General features: G+C 45.2%; 1 protein-coding gene across 1 annotated transcript in view; it reads left to right on the top strand.

The window, feature by feature from the left end:
• The first annotated feature begins 13,474 nt into the window (after nucleotides 1-13,474).
• The window catches only part of KDM7A (lysine demethylase 7A), an 81,086-nt gene continuing 76,375 nt past the window's right edge, over nucleotides 13,475-18,185 (top strand). Inside the window, exon 1 of the mRNA XM_075342138.1 lies at nucleotides 13,475-13,575. Within this exon, the coding sequence (XP_075198253.1) occupies nucleotides 13,475-13,575 (101 nt within the window). The remainder of the gene's footprint in view (nucleotides 13,576-18,185) is intronic.

Consider the following 18,185-nt stretch of genomic DNA (forward strand, 5'->3'; position numbering starts at 1 on the left):
TGTGGTGCTATTCCAGACTGAACCGTGGACAGGTGTGGCGCTGTTCCAGACACAACCATGGACAGGTGTGGTGCTGTTCCAGACAGAACCAGGGACAGGTGTGGCGCTGTTCCAGACAGAACCATGGACAGGTGTGGCGCTATTCCAGACAGAACCAGGGACAGGTGTGGTGCTGTTCTAAACAGAACTGTGGACAGGTGTGACACTGTTCCAGACAGAACCAGGGACAGGTGTGGCGCTATTCCAGACAGAACCATGGACAGGTGTGGCACTGTTCCAGACAGAACCAGGGACAGGTGTGGTGCTGTTCTAGACAGAACTGTGGACAGGTGTGACACTGTTCCAGACAGAACCATGGACAGCTTTGGCGCTGTTCCAGACAGAACTATGGACAGGTGTAGCGCTTTTCCACACAGAACCATGGACAGCTTTGGCACTTTTCCAGACAGAACCATGGACAGGTGTAGCGCTTTTCCACACAGAACCATGGACAGGTGTAGCGCTTTTCCACACAGAACCATGGACAGGTGTAGCGCTTTTCCACACAGAACCATGGACAGGTGTGGCGCTATTCCTGACAGTACCAGAGACAGCTGGTGCGCTGTTCCAGACACAACCATGGACAGGTGTGGCGCTGTTCCAGACAGAACCAGGCACAGGTGGCGCGCTGTTTCACACAGATCTATACACAGGTGTGGCGCTGTTCCAGACAGAAGCATGGACAGGTGTCGCGCTGTTCCAGACCGATCCAAGGACAGGTGTGGCGCTGTTCCAGACAGAACCAGGCACAGGTGGCGCGCTGTTTCACACAGATCTATACACAGGTGTGGCGCTGTTCCAGACAGAAGCATGGACAGGTGTCGCGCTGTTCCAGACCGATCCAAGGACAGGTGTGGCACTGTTCCAGACAGATCCAAGGACAGGTGTGACACTGTTCCAGACACATCCAAGGACAGGTGTGACACTGTTCCAGACAGAAGCATGGACAGGTGTGGCGCTGTTCCAGACAGAACCAGGCACAGGTGGGGCGCTGTTTCACACAGATCTATAGACAGGTGTGGCGCTGTTCCAGACAGAAGCATGGACAGATGTCGTGTTGTTCCAGACAGATCCAAGGACAGGTGTGGCGCTGTTCCAGACAGAACCAGGCACAGGTGGCGCGCTGTTTCACACAGATCTATAGACAGGTGTGGTGCTGTTCCAGACAGAAGCATGGACAGGTGTCGCGCTGTTCCAGACAGATCCAAGGACAGGTGTGGCACTGTTCCAGACAGTTCCAAGGACATGTGTGGCGCTGTTCCAGAAAGTCAAAAGTTCAAAACATTGCTACCCTTTTACTCCTCAGCCACCACTAGAGGGAGCTCAAGATCTTACTGCATACTGAGCACCATGCAATGAGTTCCTGAGCTCCCTCTGGTGGTGACTGCAGGTTGTCCATATTTGGACAGATTTTGGAGCTCTGTTTTAGAAACACGGACCTCCGACCGCTATAAAGGTATATTAAGATATTAATGAGGATAGAATTTTATATCTAAAAATGACATGATAATAAAAAGTGACATTTTGTCCTCCAACCTCCAGTAGAACCCTAATTATTAACCTCTTAAAATTCTATCCCATCCCTTTAAGTGGCTAAAAGAAATCATCAATTATCTATCGTCTAGTAATTAATACCGCCACTAATGCCTTCTTGGAAAGTAGGAGCATATGCCGACCTTAGCATTTTCTACACTGATGTCATTAGGAATTCCAGTAAAGATTTCTTAGATTAATAGTTTCTCGATTACACGTGCGGTCGAAAATGAATGAGCAATTAGTAGGAAAAAAAAAAAAAAGTGCTCTGAATTCTGAGAAGGCCGCGCCGTGCAATAAAAACGGAGCGAAAAAGCGATAGGAGGACGCAGGGAAGCGATGGAGCCGGGGACGCGGTGAACTTCGACAAAGATAAACAAGTGCCATATTGTGTGTAGGAAGCAAATAGAAAAAAAAACATGGACTTTGATGTGTAGTTGCCGGGCAGAAACCGAGAACTTTCCTCCTCGTCGCTCTATAACAGATGAATGGCCTTCAATGGAAATGTTCAGCAGCCACCATGAGAAGGAGAGAGCGGGGGATATCGTGGACCCCCCTATATAAGTCACAATGGAGGACAGCCGCTTAGTGACATCACTACCCCTCATTTCCTGAATATATGACATCATTCCACTTCAGGTGTTAGTTATATGTAACACCAGTGACATCACCAAATAAAGACAAGGATGATGACATCATTGCTCCCTGGATATTAGTTATATTGTACAGAAGTGACATCATCACTCACATATAATAGAATATATTGTACAGGAAGTTACATCATTGCTTACCTATCATGGGTTAATTTTACAGGACGTGACATCATCACTCACAAACAATGGCTGATTTTGTGCAGAAGAGACCTCATGGGTTATATTGTATAAAAGTGACATCATCACTCACATATAAAGGTTCATATTGTACAGATGTGACATCATCACTCACATATGATGGGTTATATTGTACATTATATTGTACAGGAAGTGACATCATTACTCATATAATTGGTTATACTGTACAGGAAGTGACATCATTACTACGATATAATGGGTTATATTGTGCAGAAGCGACATCACTACTCGCATATAATGGATTATACTGTACAGGAAGTGACATCATTACTCACATAGTGGGTTATATTGTACAGAAGTGACATCATCACTCACACATAATGGGTTATATTGTACAGGAAGTGACATCATCACTCACACATAATGGGTTATATTGTACAGGAAGTGACATCACTACTCGCATATAATGGATTATACTGTACAGGAAGTGACATCATTGCTCACATAGTGGGTTATATTGTACAGAAGTGACATCATCACTCACACATAATGGGTTATATTGTACAGGAAGTGACATCATCACTCACACATAATGGGTTATATTGTACAGGAAGTGACATCATCACTCACACATAATGGGTTATATTGTACAGGAAGTGACATCATCACTCACACATAATGGGTTATATTGTACAGGAAGTGACATCATCACTCACACATAATGGGTTATATTGTACAGGAAGTGACATCATCACTCACAAATAATGGTTGATTTTGTACTGAAGTGACATCATGGGTTATTTTGTATAGAAGCGACATCATCACTCACATATAATGGGTTATATTGTACAGAAGTGACATCATTACTCCCATATAAAGGGTTATATTGTACAGAAGTGAAATAATTATTCACATATAATGGGTTATATTGTACAGGAAGTGACATCATTACTCACATATATTGGGTTATATTTTACAGGAAGTGATTTCATTACTCACATATAATGGATTATATACAGAAGTGACATCACTCACATATAATGTGTTATATTGTACAGAAGTGACATCATTACTGACATATAAATGGTTATATTGTACAGGAAGTGATATCATTGCCTACATTTAGTAGAATATATTGTACAGGAAGTGACATCATTACCTACATTTAGTAGATTATATTGTACAGGAAGTGACATCATCACCCACATTTAGTAGATGATATTGTACCTTGTAGGATATTTGATATCATTATTCTTCAGATATTAGTTTTATTGTAGAGGAATGACACTATTACTAGTCATTTGTTATGTGATACATGACATCACTACTCGTTCGCATATTAGTAATATTGTACGATGGTGACAATCTTTTAGTGGGTTACATTGTACAGGAGTGACATCATCAATCTCTCAATATTACTCACCAGTATAGGGACTTAGGCTACATTTTATTTTTTGGGTTCTGGCGAGTTTCTTGCTGTGGGTGGTTTTTTTTTGGGGGTTCTGGCGCGTTTCACGCCATGGATGATGTTGATTATTAATGACAATGATGTTTTCAGTTCTGGAGGATAATGCACGTAGAGTGCTGAGAGCTATACACCGGGCAGATAGTACAGGCTGAATGAATCCTCCGGGGAACAAACAGCTCAAATGGAAGAAGGGGAGGAAGTAAAGACTCGGATACATTGAGGAACTCGTCTGGATGACTTCATTCACAGTCTGTTCCGTTCTGACACATTGTGTAACAGAACACAGGGGGCTTGTGTAGGAGGCAGAGGCAGGAGAACAGGCTTGATGACTGCAGAAGAAAAAAACACTGACGTCTGTGTTCTTGGGGGGGACAGGGGAATCCTGAATCACAAAATTGTTCCTTTTTTTCTTCTTATTTTTGAAAGTCTTACGTGGGCGGTAAAGTGACTCAGTGATTTCTATTCAACGGGGGACGGCGTGCAGCCTTTACAGGCAGCGTGATCCTCGCAAAACGTTCATTCAGGATCAAGAAAAGCAAATTGTATCAATCCCATCAATTAATCCTACTGACAAGTGTTTGATTTCCCCACAGCACTCCCGGAGGCCAAATGGGGTATTACACAGTTACTACAAAAATACAAAGTTTGGTTCTTAGTGGCTGATTTCACCACAAATTGTATCAATCCCATCAAATCTCCTACTGACAAGTGTTTGATTTCCCCACAGCACTCCCGGAGGCCAAATGGGGTATTACACAGTTACTACAAAAATACAAAGTTTGGTTCTCAGTAGCTGATTTCACCACAAATTGTATCAATCCCATCAATTCTCCTACTGACAAGTGTTTGATTTCCCCACAGCACTCCCGGAGGCCAAATGGGGTATTACAAGTTACTACAAAAATAAAAAGTTTGGTTCTTAGTGGCTGATTTCGCCGCAAATTGTATCAATCCCATCAATTAATCGTACTGACAAGTGTTTGATTTCCCCACAGCACTCCCGGAGGCCAAATGGGGTATTACAAGTTACTACAAAAATAAAAAGTTTGGTTCTTAGTGGCTGATTTCGCCGCAAATTGTATCAATCCCATCAATTAATCCTACTGACAAGTGTTTGATTTCCCCACAGCACTCCCGGAGGCCAAATGGGGTATTACACAGTTACTACAAAAATACAAAGTTTGGTTCTCAGTAGCTGATTTCACCACAAATTGTATCAATCCCATCAATTCTCCTACTGACAAGTGTTTGATTTCCCCACAGCACTCCCGGAGGCCAAATGGGGTATTACAAGTTACTACAAAAATAAAAAGTTTGGTTCTTAGTAGCTGATTTCGCCGCAAATTGTATCAATCCCATCAATTAATCCTACTGACAAGTGTTTGATTTCCCCACAGCACTCCCGGAGGCCAAATGGGGTATTACAAGTTACTATGAAAATATAAAGCTTGGTCCTCCATGGTTCTTAGTAGCTGATTTTGCTGAAAATTCTGTCAATCCCATCAATTAATCCTACTGACAAGTGTTTGATTTCCCTACAGCACTCCCAGAGGTCAAATGGGGTATTACACATTTACTACAGAAATAAAAAGTTTGGTCCTACATTGTTCTTAGTAGCTGATTTCGCTGCAAATTGTATCAATCCCATCCAGTGTTTGATTTCCCCACAGCACTCCCAGAGGCGAAATGGAGTATTACACAGTTACTACAAAAATACACAGTTACTACAAAAATACAAAGTTTGGACCTCCATGGTCCTTAGTAGCTGATTTTGCTGCAAATTGTATCAATTAAGCCTACTAACAAGTGTTTGATTTCCTTACAGCACTCCCGGAGGCCAAATGCGGTATTACAAGTTACTACAAAAATACAAAGTTTGGTCCTGCATGATTCTTAGTAGCTGATTTTGCTACAAATTGTATCAATCCCATCAAGAGTTTGATTTCCCCACAGCACTCCCAGAGGCGAAATGGGGTATTACACATGTAGTACAAAAATAAAAAGTTGGTTCTCAGTAGCTGATTTCGCCACAAATTGTATCAATCCCATTAATTAATCCTACTGGCAAGTGTTTGATTTCTCTACAGCACTCCCAGAGGCGAAATGTGGTATTACACATATAGTACAAAAATACAAAGTTTGGTCCTCCATGGTTGTTAGTAGCTGATTTTGACGCAAATTGTATCAATCCCATTAATTAATCCTACTGGCAAGTGTTTGATTTCCCCCCAGCACTCCCGGAAGTCAAATGGGGTATTACACATGTACTACAAAAATACAAAGTTTGGTCCTCCATGGTCCTTAGTACCTGATTTTTCTGCAAATTGTATCAATCCCATCAAGTGTTTGATTTTCCCCCAGCACTCCCGGAGGCCAAATGCGGTATTACAAGTTACTACAAAAATACAAAGTTTGGTCCTCCATGGTCCTTAGTAGCTGATTTTGCTGCAAATTGTATCAATCCCATCAATTAATCCTACTGAAAAGTGTTTGATTTCCCCTACAGCACTCCTGGAGGCGAAATGGGGTATTACACATGTAGTACAAAAATACAAAGTTTGGTTCTTAGTAGCTGATTTTGCCACAAATTGTATCAATCCCATTAATTAATCCTACTGAAAAGTGTTTGATTTCCCCCACAGCACCCCCGGAGGCCAAATGGGGTATTACAATTTACTACAAAAATACAATGTTTGGTCCTCCATGGTTCCTAGTAGCTGATTTCACCAAAAATGTTATCAATACCATTAATCAATTCTAATGACAAGTGTTTGATTTCCCTACAGCACTCCCGGAGGCCAAATGGGGTATTACACAGTTACTACAAAAATAAAAAGTTTAGTCCTCCATGGTTCATAGTAGTTGATTTCACCACAAATTGTATCAATCCCATTAATTAATTCTACTGACGAGTGTTTGATTTCCCCGCAGCACTCCTGGAGGCCAAATTGGGTATTACACATGTAGTACAAAAATACAAAGTTTGGTCCTCCATGGTTCTTTGTAGCCGATTTCGGCCTCTCTCTTTAACCCCTTCCCCCCCCTCCGTCCCAATCTAATTTAAATATTGAAACCAAATTTACATAAAAATAGTTTTTAACATAATCTGATTTTAAGGTGTTTTCTAGTCTGGTATCACTACTCATTAAGTAATCACCTAGTCACATCAGATTCAAGTTATAACTTGCTGATCTCTGGGGGTCCGACCATTAAGGAGCCCCATTGGGATACCTTACTGGTCTCTATGGGTCCGACCATTAGTGACACCCACTGGGATACCTTATTGATCTCTGGGAGTCTGACCATTAGGAACCCCCACCAGGATACCTTACTAATTTCTGGGGGTCCGAACATTAGGGACCCCAACTGGGATACCTTACTGATCTCTGGGGGTCTGACCATTAGGGACCCCACCAGGATACCTTACTGATCTGTGGGGGTCCAACCATTAGGGACCCCTACTGGGACACCTTACTGATCTCTGGGCGTCACACCATTTGGGACCCCCATCAGGATACCTTACTGATCTCTGGTAGTCCGACCATTAGGGACCCCCATTGGGATATCTTATTGATCTCTAGGGGTTTGATCATTAGGGACCCCCATCAGGATACCTTACCGATCTCTAGGGGTCCAACCATTAGGAACCCCCACCGGGATACCTTACTGATCTCTGTTGGTCTGACCATCAGAGACCCCCCACTGGGATACCTTACTGATCTATGAGGATCCAACAGTCAGGGACTACCACTGGGATACCTTACTAATCTCTGGGGGTCCAACCATTAGGGACCCCCACCAGGATACCTTACTGATCTCTGGGGGTCTGACCATCAGAGACCCCCACCAGGATATCTTTCTGATCTCTGCAGGTCTGACCATCAGGGATCTCCACTGGAATAATGAAATGACCCCCAAAAATGGAGTGAGAGTTACGTAGAGTATATTCATCGGTAGGGCTGGTCGGTTAATGTGTCGGGAATCTGGCGATGGTAATGATTAAACAGGAAAATAAAATTATAATTAAAATAACATGTTATCATAAACTTCACACTTCTGGAAGTCAATGTGTTGTCAATGTGGCAGCGGACCAGCTGGATAAGGAGTCGTGTCTGCCACTGAAGAAACAGACGCTCACTCAGCGCCTCTACGTTAGCTCCATCTAAGACGGTGGGCGAAATTCATGTTGCCCATTTAAGAGCATTTCCTTCTTAAATGTGAAAAAATATGAGTCATCTGTGGTCATACAGCTTTTCTCACAGTCTAGAGCTGTAATTGTGTCAAGTTATGTAATTTCCTAGCTGTATCAGCGCTATAATACTGCTCATAAGTACAAGAATATAACTACTATAATACTGCTCCTATGTACAAGAATATAACTACTATAATACTGCTCATAAGTACAAGAATATAACTACTATAATACTGCCCCCTATGTACAAGAATATAACTACTATAATACTGCCCCTATGTACAAGAATATAACTACTATAATACTGCCCCTATATACAAGAATATAACTACTATAATACTGCCCCTATGTACAAGAATATAACTACTATAATACTGCTCAAATGTACAAGAATATAACTACTATAATACTGCCCCCTATGTACAAGAATATAACTGCTATAATACATGTTATTTCTTCCTATTTCTGGTCATGTAATGTTTATTGACACTTTACTATAATTTCTTTTGTTATATTAGGTAACTGCTGACACTTCCCTTATATAATAATAATAATAGTGGCGATATAACACGGCAGTGACCGGCAGTGGATGCTGCGGAGGAAAATCATCTCTGCCCCAAGCAGCTTACAGTGTAATTAGGTTAATGGAAATCAAGCGAGGACAGTAGGTCACAATGAAAAGCCGAATGCAGAGACCGTCACGAGCTGTCACTTCTCTGCAGCCATGTTGGTTATATAGGGATCATGTGAGACCCCTCTAATTAGGGCAACTATACAGGCGCTGGGTGTTAGGTAAAGGGGTTTCCCAGTGAAAACAAGTTACGTCCTATTCATAGAGGATAGGGGATCACTAGGGATCGCTGGTGTCCGATCACAAACATTTATCCCCAATGTTGTGATTTATTGCGGCAGGTCGGACTTAATCTCTGGGGGGCCTCCAAAAAAAGCCGAATGATGTGACCTTCACTAATTGGTCAAGGAAGGTCACCTGATGAGCTCACGACAGTCAGCTATTGGCTTTTCCACCAGTTCCCTAGTTGTATTTCTTCGACTCTCTGGCTGACACTGTGTATGGGGGCACTCCCCAGGATTATGGGGCACTGTGTATGGGGGCACTCCCCAGGATTATGGGGCACTGTTTATGGGGGCACTCCCCAGGATTATGGGGCACTGTTTATGGGGGCACTCCCCAGGATTATGGGGCACTGTGTATGGGGGCACTCCCCAGGATTATGGGGCACTGTTTATGGGGGCACTCCCCAGGATTATGGGGCACTGTGTATGGGGGCACTCCCCAGGATTATGGTACACTGTGGCTGACAGCTCCATGGGCACACTCTATAACTGTCTCTCAATGGGAACCTTTGGGCTGCCCCTGTAATGGGGGCACATTTGGTTCGTAAAGTTTTATGGGTGACATTGTTTATAGGAACAGACTCTTTCTATCACTGATTATGGAGCATTGGCTATCTGACACTCTGTTTATGGGGACTTTGTCTTACGCTGATTACGGGGGACTCTCTGTCCAGCACTGACTATAGGGGACTCTCTGTAAGACACTGCTTGTGGGGGACTATCTGTCCAGCACTGCTTATGTGGGACTCTCTATCAAGCACTACTTATGTGGACTTTTTTTCCAGCACTGCTTATGGGAAACTCTTTGTTCAGCACTGCTCATGGGGAACTCGCTGGATGAGACTGCTTATGGGGGACTCTCGGTCCAACACCGATTATGAGGGACTCTCTGTCCTGCACTGATTATCAGGGACTCTCTGAATGACACTGCTTTTAGGGGGGACTCTCTGGATGACACTTCTTATGGGGGACTCTCTGTCCAGCACTGACTATAGGGGATTCTCTGTAAGACACTGCTTGTGGGGGACTATCTGTCCAGCACTGCTTATGTGGGACTCTCTATCAAGCACTACTTATGTGGACTTTTTTTCCAGCACTGCTTATGGGAAACTCTTTGTTCAGCACTGCTCATGGGGAACTCGCTGGATGACACTGCTTATGGGGGACTCTCGGTCCAACACCGATTATGAGGGACTCTCTGTCCTGCACTGATTATCAGGGACTCTCTGAATGACACTGCTTTTAGGGGGGACTCTCTGGATGACACTTCTTATGGGGGACTCTGTCCAGCACTGCTTATGGGGGACTCTCTGGATGACACTGCTTATGGGAGACTCTGTCCAGCACTGCTTATGGGGGACTCTCTGGATGACACTACTAATGGGGCTCACTGTCCAGCACTGCTTATGGGGGACTCTCTGTATTACACTGCTTATGGGAGACTCTTTCTGGCCACCATTGCTTATGGGGAACTCTCTGTCCAGCTCTGCTTATGATGGACACTATGACACTGATTATGGGGGACTCTGTCCAGCAGTGCTTATGAGGAACACTTTATGACACTGCTTATGGGGGACTCTCTATCCAGCACTGCTTATGAGGAACACTTTATGACACTGCTTATGGGGGACTCTCTATCCAGCACTGCTTATGAGGAACACTTTGTATGACACTGCTTATGGGGCACTCTGGATGATACTGCTTATGGGGCACTCTGGATGATACTGCTTATGGGGCACTCTGAATGATACTGCTTATGGGGCACTCTGGATGATACTGCTTATGGGGCACTCTGGATGATACTGCTTATGGGGCACTCTGGATGATACTGCTTATGCGACACTCTGAATGATACTGCTTATGGGGCACTCTGGATGATACTGCTTATGGGGCACTCTGTATGATACTGCTTATGGGGCACTCTGTATGATACTGCTTATGGGGCACTCTGGATGATACTGCTTATGGGGCACTCTGGATGATACTGCTTATGGGGCACTCTGTATGATACTGCTTATGGGGCACTCTGGATGATACTGCTTATGGGGCACTCTGGATGATACTGCTTATGGGGCACTCTGGATGATACTGCTTATGGGGCACTCTGGATGATACTGCTTATGGGGTACTCTGGATGATACTGCTTATGGGGCACTCTGGATGATACTGCTTATGGGGCACTCTGGATGACACTGCTTATGGGGCACTCTGGATGATACTGCTTATGGGGCACTCTGGATGATACTGCTTATGGGGCACTCTGGATGATACTGCTTATGGGGCATTCTGAATAATACTGCTTATGGGGCACTCTGGATGATACTGCTTATGGGGCACTCTGGATGATACTGCTTATGGGGCACTCTGGATGATACTGCTTATGGGGCACTCTGGATGATACTGCTTATGGGGCACTCTGGATGATACTGCTTATGGGGCACTCTGGATGATACTGCTTATGGGGCACTCTGGATGATACTGCTTATGGGGCACTCTGGATGATACTGCTTATGGGGCACTCTGGATGATACTGCTTATGGGGTACTCTGGATGATACTGCTTATGGGGCACTCTGGATGATACTGCTTATGGGGCACTCTGGGTGATACTGCTTATGGGGCACTCTGGATGATACTGCTTATGGGGCACTCTGGGTGATACTGCTTATGGGGCACTCTGGGTGATACTGCTTATGGGGCACTCTGGGTGATACTGCTTATGGGGCACTCTGGGTGATACTGCTTATGGGGCACTCTGGATGACAGCATTATCCTGCTCTACCTATTCCTAGAAACAAGAAATACTGGAGACTGGTTTGTGTGACTCTTGTATCTGGGCACCGTGTGTCGGCGTCTATAGCTTGTACAGACCGGCTGCATTCACAAATCCGGAGCAGCCGCTCATGAATGATTGTCTATAGACAGACGCACCCGGTGAGGCGCGGATAATTCATATCATTACATAACGAGCGCTGATCACCGCCGCCGGGTCCATTACTGTCAGCTCAATGAGGGGAACTGCCCAAACTAGTGTGCACCTACAAATGTCTGTAATAGGGGCACCGATACTGCCATAGGGAAAGATATGGGGGCACTATGGCTAGCATTGTTATGGGGGCACTATGGCATTAACTGTTATGGGGCACTATACCTGGCACTGTTATGGGGGCACTATGGCTGGCACTATAATTAAGGCACTATGGCTAACACTCTTATGGGGCACTATGGCTGGCACTGTTATGGGGCCACTATGGCATTAACTGTTATGGGGCACTATCCCTGGCACTATTATAGGGGCACTATGGCTAACCCTCTTATGGGGCACTATGGCTGGCACTGTTATGGGGGTGCTATGGCTGACATTGTTATGGGGCACTATGGCTGTCACTGTTATGGGGGGAGTATGGCTGGCACTGTTATGGGAGCACTATGACTTTCACATTTATGGGAGCACTATGGCTGACACTGTTATGGGGACACTATACCTGGCATTGTTTTGGGGGCACTATGGCTGGCACTATAATTGGCACAGCACCATGGCCAACACTGCTATGGGGCCACTATGGCTTGCAGTGTTGTTGGGGCACTATGGCTGGCACTCTTTTGGGGGCACTATGGCTGGCACTGTTATGGAGGTACTATGAGTGGCACTGTTATGGGGGATCTATGGCTGGCACTGTTATGGGGGATCTATGACTGGCACCACTGTTATAGGACACTATGGCTGGCACTGTTATGGGGGCACTATGGCTGGCACTGTTATGGGGGCACTAAGGCTGGCATTGTTATGGAGGCAATACGGCTGGCACTGTTATGGGGGCACTATTGCTGGAACTGTTATGGGGGCATTAATGATGGTACTATTATGGGGCACTATGACTGGCACTGTTATGGGGGCTCTATAGCTGGCACTGTTATGGGGTACTATGGCTGGCATTGTTGTGGGGGCACCATGGCTGGCACTGTTATGGGGGCATTATGGCTTGCAATGTTATGGGGGCACTATGGCTGTCAATGTTATGGGGGCACTATGGCTGGCACTGTTATGGGGGCATTATGGCTTGCAATGTTATGGGGGCACTATGGCTGTCAATGTTATGGGGGCACTATGGCTGGCACTGTAATGGGGGCACTATGGCTGGCACTGTTATGGGGGCACTATGGCTGTCAATGTTATGGGAGCAACAGACAGATACTTTATACATAACAGATTAATATAATAATTCCCACTTTATTTATTCCAGGCCATTATTATTATTATTACTTTCCCCCTAATTAGAGAGGCTATTGTTACTTCACTCCATTTTCATTCATAATTACTGTTGTATCCCTTTAAATGAAGATGTCATTACACTCGGCAATTTCCGGAATATTTCGTCACCTTTCGTCAATGATTCCTTCTCGGCTATTGCTTTGAGGCTGGCGAATGACCACGCCCCCCAGTGTACGACTTCCTGGTCCAATCAGAATGCAGGAACTAGGGCAGAGTGTGTGTGTGTATGTGCCGGGAGGGGGGTAAGTTGGCACATGCGCAGTGCGGCCCTCCCCCGCTCCGTGCTGTGTGTGTGATGTCTGGGCTGGAGAGTGGATTTTAAAGATGGCCGGAGCGGCTCCCGTCTACTGTGTCTGCCGGCAGCCGTACGATGTGAGCCGGTTCATGATCGAATGCGACATCTGCAAGGACTGGTTCCACAGCAGGTGAGGGGGCGCCGGTGCGGCCGTGGGGGGCAGCTGGGGGCTGAGGCTGCGGGGGTCCGGGGGCACGGCTGGGACAGGGAGGCTAATAACAATAAGGTGGTCTCCGAGGGGCTGAGAAGTCAGGGCCCAGGCTGGCACCCCTCCTAACGTGGGCACCAACTGCGCTGGGAGTACCAGATCTGGGGGATCCTGACCCGAGAATACCCGAAACTGTGCGACCCCCGACTAAAAGTGTCACTGTGTCTCTGGCTGCAGTGGTGCCCCCCAAAAGTAGTAACATGCCTGGTATACAGGTGCCCCCAAAAGTAGAGGCGAGCGCAGGTCGTCCCCCAAGTGATGACAGTTGCTTTCTAAAGTGTAACCCATGCCTATGTTATAGCAGACCCCCCAACACTATAGCGGAAAGTGACTGACACCCCCCACATTGTAAAATGTGCTCATGCCTATGCTATAGCAGACCTCCAAAAAAGTGACGTCACTGGCAGAGACTAGCGGCATGCCTATGTTATACCAGAGACTAGCGGCATGCCTATGTTATACCAGAGACTAGCGGCATGCCTATGTTATACCAGAGACTAGCGGCATGCCTATGTTATACCAGAGACTAGCGGCGTGCCTATGTTATACCAGAGACTAGCGGCGTGCCTATGTTATACCAGAGACTAGCGGCGTGCCTATGTTATACCAGAGACTAGCGGCATGCCTATGTTATACCAGAGACTAGCGGCATGCCTATGTTATACCAGAGACTAGCGGCACGCCTATGTTATACCAGAGACTAGCGGCACGCCTATGTTATACCAGAGACTAGCGGCACGCCTATGTTATACCAGAGACTAGCGGCACGCCTATGTTATACCAGAGACTAGCGGCACGCCTATGTTATACCAGAGACTAGCGGCACGCCTATGTTATACCAGAGACTAGCGGCACGCCTATGTTATACCAGAGACTAGCGGCACGCCTATGTTATACCAGAGACTAGCGGCACGCCTATGTTATACCAGAGACTAGCGGCACGCCTATGTTATACCAGAGACTAGCGGCACGCCTATGTTATACCAGAGACTAGCGGCACGCCTATGTTATACCAGAGACTAGCGGCACGCCTATGTTATACCAGAGACTAGCGGCACGCCTATGTTATACCAGACACTAGGGGCACGCCTATGTTATACCAGAGACTAGGGGCACGCCTATGTTATACCAGAGACTAGCGGCACGCCTATGTTATACCAGAGACTAGCGGCATGCCTATGTTATACCAGAGACTTGCGGCATGCCTATGTTATACCAGAGACTTGCGGCATGCCTATGTTATACCAGAGACTTGCGGCATGCCTATGTTATACCAGAGACTTGCGGCATGCCTATGTTATACCAGAGACTAGCGGCATGCCTATGTTATACCAGAGACTAGCGGCGTGCCTATGTTATATAGGCCTCCAAAGACTAGCCATGTGCCTATGTTGTGGTGGCCTCTAAATGCTAGCCATGTGCCTATGTTGTGGTGGCCACTAAATGCTAGCCATGCGCCTATGTTGTGGTGGCCTCTAAATGCTAGCCATGCGCCTATGTTGTGGTGGCCACTAAATGCTAGCCATGCGCCTATGTTGTGGTGGCCACTAAATGCTAGCCATGCGCCTATGTTGTGGTGGCCACTAAATGCTAGCCATGCGCCTATGTTGTGGTGGCCACTAAATGCTAGCCATGTGCTTATGTTGTGGTGGCCACTAAATGCTAGCCATGTGCCTATGTTGTGGTGGCCTCTAAATGCTAGCCATGTGCCTATGTTGTGGTGGCCACTAAATGCTAGCCATGTGCCTATGTTGTGGTGGCCACTAAATGCTAGCCATGTGCCTATGTTGTGGTGGCCACTAAATGCTAGCCATGTGCCTATGTTGTGGTGGCCACTAAATGCTAGCCATGTGCCTATGTTGTGGTGGCCACTAAATGCTAGCCATGTGCTTATGTTGTGGTGGCCACTAAATGCTAGCCATGTGCCTATGTTGTGGTGGCCACTAAATGCTAGCCATGTGCTTATGTTGTGGTGGCCACTAAATGCTAGCCATGTGCCTATGTTGTGGTGGCCACTAAATGCTAGCCATGTGCCTATGTTGTGGTGGCCACTAAATGCTAGCCATGTGCCTATGTTGTGGTGGCCACTAAATGCTAGCCATGTGCCTATGTTGTGGTGGCCACTAAATGCTAGCCATGTGCTTATGTTGTGGTGGCCACTAAATGCTAGCCATGTGCCTATGTTGTGGTGGCCACTAAATGCTAGCCATGTGCTTATGTTGTGGTGGCCACTAAATGCTAGCCATGTGCCTATGTTGTGGTGGCCACTAAATGCTAGCCATGTGCCTATGTTGTGGTGGCCACTAAATGCTAGCCATGTGCCTATGTTGTGGTGGCCACTAAATGCTAGCCATGTGCCTATGTTGTGGTGGCCACTAAATGCTAGCCATGTGCCTATGTTGTGGTGGCCACTAAATGCTAGCCATGTGCTTATGTTGTGGTGGCCACTAAATGCTAGCCATGTGCTTATGTTGTGGTGGCCACTAAATGCTAGCCATGTGCTTATGATGTGGTGGCCTCCAAAGACTAGCCATGTGCCTATGTTGTGGTGGCCTCCAAAGACTAGCCATGTGCCTATGTTGTAGGTACCCATTTCCTCTTCCTAGAAATTAAAAAAAAACACAAGTTGCTTTGTAAAGTATGGTCATGCCTATGTTATAGCAGCTTCATGCATAGTTTCTACCAGCCACCAAGACTAATGACATGCCTATGTTATAGCACGTTGCCCCCCACCTCTCCCCAACGCACTCACAAAAGGGACAACCTTACTTTATCGTTGACACCCCCACAAGTTTCTTTCCAAAGTATGACCATGCCTATGTTATAGCAGCCACCACCCCCTAAAATAACTTGACTAGTGACTTGCCTATGTTAAAGCAGCCGCTGCCACAAATAACGTTTGCTTATCATCTTTCCAACATGTTGTGATGTACGTTGACCCCAAACGTCCCCTCCTTAAGTATGGCCGGGCCTATATTCTAGCATTTTGGTTTATTGGTTATCCTTGAGTTATACCAGCCCCCAGGACTAGTCCCATGCCTGCGTTATATCAGCTCTCCAAAACATTTCTAAATTATACCAGCCCCTCGATGCCTATGTTATAGCAGTCTCCAGAGCATCACATCCAGTTTATTGCTTATAAATCAGTTATACCAGTCCCTTTATGCCTATGTTATAGCAGCTCCCCTACACATTCTTTGGTTTATTGTTTATACCAGCCCCTCTATGCCTATGTTATAGCAGTTTTTAAAGCATCATGTCTGGTGTATTGGTTTTAAATACATTTTACCAGTCTCATTATGCCCATGTTATAGCAGTTTCTCAAAACATTACTGGTTTATTGTTTATAGAATATACCAGCCCCTTTATGCCTATGTTATAGCACTTCCCATTACTTTGCTGGTTTATATAATATACCAGCCCCTTTATGCTTATGTTATAGCAGCTCCACAAAACATTGCTGGTTTATAGATTATACCAGCCCCTTTATGCCTATGTTAGAGCAGTTTTCCAAGCATTACATCCACTTTGTTTACAAATAGATTATACCAGGCCCTTCATGCCTATGTTATAGCAGCTTCCCAAAACATAGCTGGTTTATAGCTTATTCCAGCCCCATTATGCCTATGTTATAGCAGCTTCCCAAAAAGATTGCTTGTTTTATTGTCTATAGCTTATTCTAGCCCCTTTATGCTTATGTTATAGCAGCTCCCCATAACATTGCTGGTTTATAGATTATACCAGCGCCTTTATGCCTATGTTAGAGCAGTTTTCAAAGCATCACATCCACTTTTATAGATTTATACCGGGCCCTCCATGCCTATGTTATAGCAGCACCCCCAAAACATTTGTCTCGGCTTTACCGTTTATAAATATAGGCATAGAGGGTTTGATATAATCTATTTATAAACAATAAACCAGACAATGTTTTGGGGTGCTGCTTTAACATAGGCATGGAGGGGCTGGTATAATCTAAGCATAACTAAAAATTGGACTTTGATGCTTTGGAGACTGCTATAACATAGGTATAAAGGGTCTGATATAATCTGTTATAGCAGTCTCCAAAGCATCAAAGTCCAATTTTTAGTTATGCTTAGATTATACCAGCCCCTCCATGCCTATGTTAAAGCAGCACCCCAAAACATTGTCTGGTTTATTGTTGATAAATAGGTATAGAGGGGTCTGATAGATTATATTAGACCCTCTATATCTATTTATAAACAATAAACCAATTTTGGGGTGCTGCTTTAACATAGGCATGGAGGGGCTGGTATAATCTATGCATTACTAAATTTGGACTTTGATGCTTTGGAGACCGCTATAACATAGGCATAAAGGGTCTGATATAATCTATTTTTATAAACAATAAACCAGAGACAATATTTCGAGCAGCTGCTACAACATAGGCATGGAGGGGCTGCTGTACGCTATGCATCATCAAGAAACTGGACGTCATGCTTTGTTATATATACAGTATATATTGGCTCTAACATAGGTATCTTGAGAGGTTGATATGGCACATGGACAGCCAG

Source organism: Anomaloglossus baeobatrachus, chromosome 4 (assembly GCF_048569485.1).
Source record: "Anomaloglossus baeobatrachus isolate aAnoBae1 chromosome 4, aAnoBae1.hap1, whole genome shotgun sequence".
Taxonomy (NCBI): domain Eukaryota; kingdom Metazoa; phylum Chordata; class Amphibia; order Anura; family Aromobatidae; genus Anomaloglossus; species Anomaloglossus baeobatrachus.